The sequence below is a fragment of the Palaemon carinicauda genome, chromosome 45, assembly GCF_036898095.1.
Source record: "Palaemon carinicauda isolate YSFRI2023 chromosome 45, ASM3689809v2, whole genome shotgun sequence".
Classification (NCBI taxonomy): Eukaryota; Metazoa; Arthropoda; class Malacostraca; order Decapoda; family Palaemonidae; genus Palaemon; species Palaemon carinicauda.
Genome location: NC_090769.1, coordinates 14,710,454 through 14,717,953, shown reverse-complemented (window position 1 = coordinate 14,717,953; position 7,500 = coordinate 14,710,454). Strand labels below are relative to the sequence as shown.

General features: G+C 30.3%; 1 protein-coding gene across 1 annotated transcript in view; it reads left to right on the top strand.

The window, feature by feature from the left end:
* LOC137634830 (cGMP-specific 3',5'-cyclic phosphodiesterase-like) overlaps positions 1-7,500 on the top strand; it is a 362,765-nt gene that overhangs the window by 312,948 nt on the left and 42,317 nt on the right. The window contains 1 exon segment of the mRNA XM_068367383.1: positions 1,075-1,206. Coding sequence (XP_068223484.1) covers positions 1,075-1,206 — 132 coding nt within the window.

The following is a 7,500-nucleotide window of genomic DNA, read 5'->3' as shown; positions in this document are numbered from 1 at the left end:
AAATGGAAATATCAAGTAATCATATAAAGTAAAATGAATGATCGTGAAGTGCTGAGTACCCAGATGTTCTTCAGTAATAAATCGCGTAATGACAATCCACAGTAGTGGATTGGTTTTGTTGCTTGACTTACGGCAGTTCTTTTATTTTTTCTCAAGATACAGACTTTTCTGAAAAAGAAGACAACTTTTAATGAGTGAACATTTTTACGTAGCCAAGATTGAAGAGACTCTTATTTAAGGAAATTATATTGGAATTGCTTTATAGATCACGCAACTTTGATGTAGTTGCAAATATATGTAATTGGTGAACTTTTCTTGATGAAATTCACGGTTCAGTCGCTAAAGAGTTTCAGCGAATTTGTAGTTGATCACTCATAGATCGTACCTGGTCAGTGTTTAGACCAACCTGGTGGTCATTAAAGCAACTTGGACTATAATTACTGGATTGAGTAAATTTCAATCGTGATTTTAGCAATTTAGTATTTTTTTTTTGTCAGTATATGATCATATTCAATTTGATTATCAAAACGAACACTCGTCGTTTCTGAAATGTTTGATAATTAACAAATAAAAATCCTATCAATTTTGGTTACACTGCAACTCATACCTGCCTTTGACTTCTTAATTCATAGTCATCTCATTTGGGTAACCTGCAAATTTACCTCATGAATAACTGGAATGTACCGAGACTGTTTTATAGGACTATTATACACACATGCACACACATTATATATATATATATATATATATATATATATATATATATATATATATATATATATATATATATGCCTTATCTGTTTACTCAGTAAATGCAATTAAATGTTAGATAGACTATAGTATATCCTACAGATAACTTAAACAAAGCTATATATCTGAATTACTAACCCGCCTCTATCTCTGTATTAAATTTGTGTTGGAAATTGCAGAATTAATTAGAAAGGAAATATTAATAAAACAAAAGTAAATTAAGATGTTATATCTACTAAATAACAATAGCAAAGTGGAAATTCATCCATCATATCAACATATCTCCTTTAAAACCTAAACTTTTTTTTTTTTTCTCATCCACAGCTCCTCCTCCAATTGGCTAGAGGCATCTTCGAAGAGCAAACTTCCCTAGACCGATTGGTGACCAAGATCATGACGGAGGCTCGGGAACTCCTCAAGTGTCAGCGTTGCTCTGTCTACCTCCTTGATCCTCAGGTAATGAAGGAAATCAATTTGGAATCTTGGTAAAAGGAATGGAAGCCATTCTTTATATAGTCAGACACTTGCTCTTTATTATATTGTGTTCTCTTGCTTGAGGGTACACTCGGGCACACTATTTTTTCTTATTGCTCTTCCTCTGGTTTCGTTAAAGTTTTTATATTTTTTTTGAAGGAAATATTTATTTTAATGTTGTTACTGTTCTTCAAATGTTTTATTTTTCCTCGTTTCCTTTCCTCAGTGGGCTATTTCCGCTGTTGGCCCCTCCTGGGCTTATAGCATCCTGCTTTTCAAACCAGGGTTGTAGCTTAGCAAGTAACAACAACAACAACAACAACAACAAAAATAATAATGATAATAATAATAATAATAATAATAGTAACAATAATAATAATAAATGTTGTCAAAATGGGTCTAATCTGGGTAAGCTAAATTATTCATTCTGCATGATTTGTGAATGATAAAGGATTGAATTACTTCACCAAATTAAAAGTTTTTAAAAAGATTACTTTACTAACACTACTTAAGTTTAATATCTTATTTTGCTTAGCCAAAACAAGTTCATTGTTCCAAAATCTATCATTAAAGCCCTAACATTTTAAATTGATTTTATACGTCCTTGAGCGTATAAAATTTTTTACAAAATTGAATATTTTTTTTACCTTATTTTATTGAGACAGTACAAGCTCATACTTCTAAAATCTATCATTGAGATAGAGCCCTAACAGTTTAAATTGATTTTATACGTCATTGAACGTCTAAAATTTTCTTCTAAAGTCTCTCATTAAGATAGAATTCTGACAATTTAAATTGATTTTATACGTCATTGAACGTCCAAAATTTTCTTATAAAATCTATTATTAAGGCAGAGCCGTAACAGTTTGAATTTCTTTAATACGTTTTTGAACGTCTAAGGTTTTCTAATAAAATTTATTATTAAAATAGAGCCTTAACAGTTTAAATTTATTTTGTACATCATTGAACATCTAAATTTTTCTTATAAAATCTATCATTAAGATATATCCCTAACAGTTTAAATTACTTTTATACGTCTTTGAACGTCTAAGATTTTCTTCTAAAATCGGCCATAAAGATAGAATTCTGACAGTTTAAATTGATTTTATACGTCATTGAACGTCTAAAAGTTTCTTATAAAATATACAATTAAAATTGAGCCCTAACAATTTAAATTGATTTTAACGTACTTGACCGTCTCAGGTTTTCTACGAAATTATATCAAACAAAAAATCGCCTTTCACGATAACTCGTCTTTTGACATTTTTCTCTTCCAATACGAGAGTTTCACCAGGACATCTTATCTAAAAATAAGTTTTGGCTTAGCATTGGAACATTTCGAAATATATCCATCGAGAAAATTGAGTGAACCTTCTATGGTGATCTTTTGGGAGGTAGATGCAATTAAAGGAATTCTATTTGATTAAAATTCTAGTGTTATTATCTTGTTCGTAATACTAGGGATGCAGTTAATTCTAGTAGTCAAGTGTTCGCCATCATAGGGCTCAATACTAGGCTACACAGTATTCCAGCTGTGACCATGTTGTGGAATGATCTTCCTAATAAGGTAGTTGAATCCGCGAAACTTCAAAAGTTTAAATTTACAGCGAATGTCTTTAGGTTAAACAGGCTGACATGTCTCTTTTTTATATATATGAAAGTGCTCTTTCAATGTTGCTATTGTACTTAGAATATTTTATTCTAATTCATTGCTTCTCTCGGAGTTATTTATTTCATTTCCTCACTGGGCTATTTTTCAATGTTGAAGTCTTTGGGCTTATAGCATCCCTCTTACCTAGTAATAATGAATCCGCGAAACTTCAAAAGTTTAAATTTACTGCGAATGTCTTTAGGTTAAACAGGCTGACATGTCTCTTTTTTATATATGAAAGTGCTATTTCAATGTTGTTATTGTACTTAGAATATTTTATTCTAATTCATTACTTCTCTTGGAGTATATTTATTTCCTTTCCTCACTGGGCTATTTTTCAATGTTGGAGCCATTGGGCTCATAGCATCTTGCTTAGCTATTAATAATAATAATAATAATAATAATAATAATAATAATGATAATAATATGCATCCCTTCTGCATCATGTTTTATTTTCTACTGCCACGTAGGATGTAGCCACCGAACACTCTTGTAACGAGATCCTTTCATTAGAGTGATTCATTCCTGGTATTTGTGAAAACATCATATCAGCTTTCTTCATTAATGTAATGCTGACTTTGGGGCATACTTTTTTTTTGCAGGATCATTAGAAGAATGGAATGGTAAAGTCTTTCCATTGACATCCACCCTGCGAATTCTAAAAATAGGTTATAATCCAGCCTTTTGCACTGTACAGCAGACTTATCTCATGATATATACTGTATACGTGTGTATATATCTATCTATCTATATATATATATATATATATATATATATATATATATATATATATATATATATATATATATATATATATATATATATATATATATATATATATATATATATGTGTGTGTGTGTGTGTGTATATATATATATATATATATATATATATATATATATATATATATATATATATATATATATTTATATATATGTATGTATATATATATATATATATATATATATATATATATATATATATATATATATATATATATATATATATATATAACCCTCTTGTTATGAGTCCACAAAGAATGATTACTATATTTATTTTCTTACATAAGAAGCAAGACGAATCAGCTCATATCGGTTCCACCATAGGGATTATGCTGGAAACATTGTTACCCTCTCTCTCTCTCTCTCTCTCTCTCTCTCTCTCTCTCTCTCTCTCTCTCTCTCTCTCTCTCTCTCACTTCATTCATTTCCAGTTATTTTTCTGCAAATAACCCCAATCAAGTAAGATATGTACTGTCGAAACAAATTAATTTATCTAATCAGATAACTAACTACTGCAAGAGATAGATCGATAGCTATTTGGCATGTTGCTGATATGCTGTAACTGGAAAATTCATTAAAATCCTATTTAATCAGATTGATGAAATGCGTCGCAGTGATGACGCTGAAGCTAATAAAGCATTGTTCAATTCTCGTATAGACCCTACACCCCAAACCTTTCAGCTTTGCTGTCCTTCTACCAAGAATCACCTCCCCCCCCCACCCTACCTACCACAACCGAGCTCCGTTTGCCCGAACGTCAAAATCCATACCATGTTGACGTCCTGGGGTAAATGGGGGGAAGGCTATTGCTAATAGGAAGGTGAGAGAAGGGAGTGTTATTGTTACTTTGGGAAAGGAGCACCTCATTGTTGACGGTCGCAGATGGGGTTTAGGAGGGGCTAATTAAGATGGCTGATGAAGTCATTATGTCTCATGATGAAAATATGTCTATTTGAAAATCAGTATTTTGAGATTTGTCAGATATTTTGCCGGAAGTAATTGTTGTATAAATAACCAGTGTTTGCAAAGATTTCGGTGGTTTCTTTAGTTTACAGACATCACTTTTTGTATAATTATCATTACAATGGACTTCAGTAAGGCTGGGTAGTATAAGGCTTATTGACAGCCTGCTGGAATCAAAACGGACTGCTCTAATAAAGCAATGATGTGGCATGCCAATTTATAAATGCTGACAGCTAGGTAAGCCAGAGTTCTTGCTGCTAAATGACACACACAATTATGTGTATTTTAGATAGCGATTAGCAAAAAAATAAATGAAAGTAACATTCAAAATTATAGCCTTCAATAGTATAAACGATACACAAATTGGGTAAGTGTCTTTTTAGGGTTATATTATTATTATTATTATTATTATTATTATTATTATTATTATTATTATTATTATTACTTGCTAAGCTACAACCCTAGTTGGAAGAGCAGGATGCTATAAGCCCAGGGGCCCCAACAGGGAAAATACCCCAGTGAGGAAAGGAAACAAGGAAAAATAAAATATTTTAAGAACAGTAACAACATTAAAATAAATATTTACTATATAAACTATAGAAAAATTCAACAAAACATGAGGAAGAAAATAAGACAGAATAGTGTGCCCGAGTCTACCCTCAAGCAAGAGAACTCTACCCCAAGACAGTGGAAGACCATGGTACAGAGGCTATGGCACTACCCAAGACTAGGGACCAATGGTTTGATTTTGGAGTGTCCTCCTAGATAATACTCTCGTTTAATCAATCTTATTTACACAAAAGAGAGAATTAACTTTTTGGCTTTAAGACGCATTTTATTCTCACAAACATGTTCTGTCGTTTCTCTTCACTGCCACCAGGTGACACCATACCTTTACCAACACCAATGTTACGTAGCTTTTACAATTCTTTTAGCTCTCATATTACTTTAGTCTGACATTGCCCTTCTTTTCTCTAATTTCTCTCATTGTTCTCTGTATATATATTATGCATACATACATACATACGTAAAATATCCTTCGCTGTATTATCCAATACAAAAATATTAAGTCAGAGGTAAATCATATTATTCATACACACACTTAAACGCACACACATGCTTATATATATATATATATATATATATATATATATATATATATATATATATATATATATATATATATATATATGTATATATATATATATATATATATATATATATATATATATATATATATATATATATATATATATATATATATAAGCATGTGTGTGTGTTTAAGTGTGTGTATGAATGATATGATTTACCTCAGATTGAATATTTTTGAATTGGATAATCCAACGAATGATATTTTATGTATGTATGTATGTATGTATGTATGTATGTATGTATGTATACGAGTGTTTGCGTGTTCATAAACAGTATAGCTTGCCTCTGATTGAATAGCGTTGTTCTGAATAATCCATCGGAGGATATTTCAGGGAAAATATCAAAATTGTTTGTTTATTACCAGCAATGAAATGTGCCTCTCTTTTCACTCTAACATCTAAAGGGAAGCAGTTAATGTTTAAATGTTCATGAATATGAAAGTAAGGCATGATTTAAAAAAATAGAACATTTTATTTATTTTATACGTAGAGTATGAAATTCATAACTATTGCTCATATGAAAATCCAAAGGGAAATAGAAAGCTAAGCGATGAAGGAAGTTGTTTCATTGATTAAAAATCTACTTTAGGTGAAAAATTCTATAATATAAAATGCAGAGGCCCAACAACTTATCAGAAAAATTTATCATTAGAAAAGAGGGTTAAAGTTTGATTCAGTTTTACTAAAAATATTCCTTGTAAAGTCACCTACAGATATTCGAACATTAGATGATGTAATGTATATATAACGTAGAATGTTATTCAGATTCATCATTATTCATTTATGGCCTACGAATATTCCTAGAGTTGCCGCTTAGTTTGTAATGATAATACAGATATATGGACAGCATCATATATCTTGCATATAAGGCTAGGTATCATCTCTATCCTATCTCGTCTAAGTTTCTTTTGTTTTTCCATTCTATCTTTGTGGTATTCCGCATTCTTCGGTCGACATCTCTTACATATAAGAAAAGCCTTCTCCCATATATGTTATCCCCCTAAAAACAACAATGGAATCGTACTAACTAGGACTTTTTTGGTACCGGTATGTCCAAGTGAACGTTTTAATACTTATTTTATAATTCACAAAGGCTTTTGAGATTGATTAAGGATTTACTTTACATGAATCGACAGATTTATTTACAGGTTATTTCAAGTTTTTTTTTTCGCTAATACAAGCTATTAGGTGATTTTGTCAACTCAAAAAAATGTACACACACACATATATATATATATATATATATATATATATATATAGACGTTTCCCCCCCCCAAAAAAAAAAAAAAAAAACCGTTTCTCTAACAGACGGTGGCTTCGTGGAAAAGAAAACACAACAGTCACTGCCTCATTCATTCTTTAATAAATGATTCATGGATGAATATCCTAGGAAGTAAAACTTCCACAATATTAGTCGTTTCAAACACGTATATTGAAGGCTAATGTACAAACACATATACTCATATATATATATATATATATATATATATATATATATATATATATATATATATATATATATATATATATATATATATATACTACAACTATGTATAGATGAAGATAAAGATATAAATCCTTATAATTGCAAGTAAAACTGCAACCTTAGAAAAAAACTATAAACACACGCAAAAAAAAAAGAAACCTTGATGCAAAGGAACAAAACAATAAATAAAGATAAAGATATGGATGCATTGGAGAAGACGTCTTAACTCTGTCTTTGTGTAT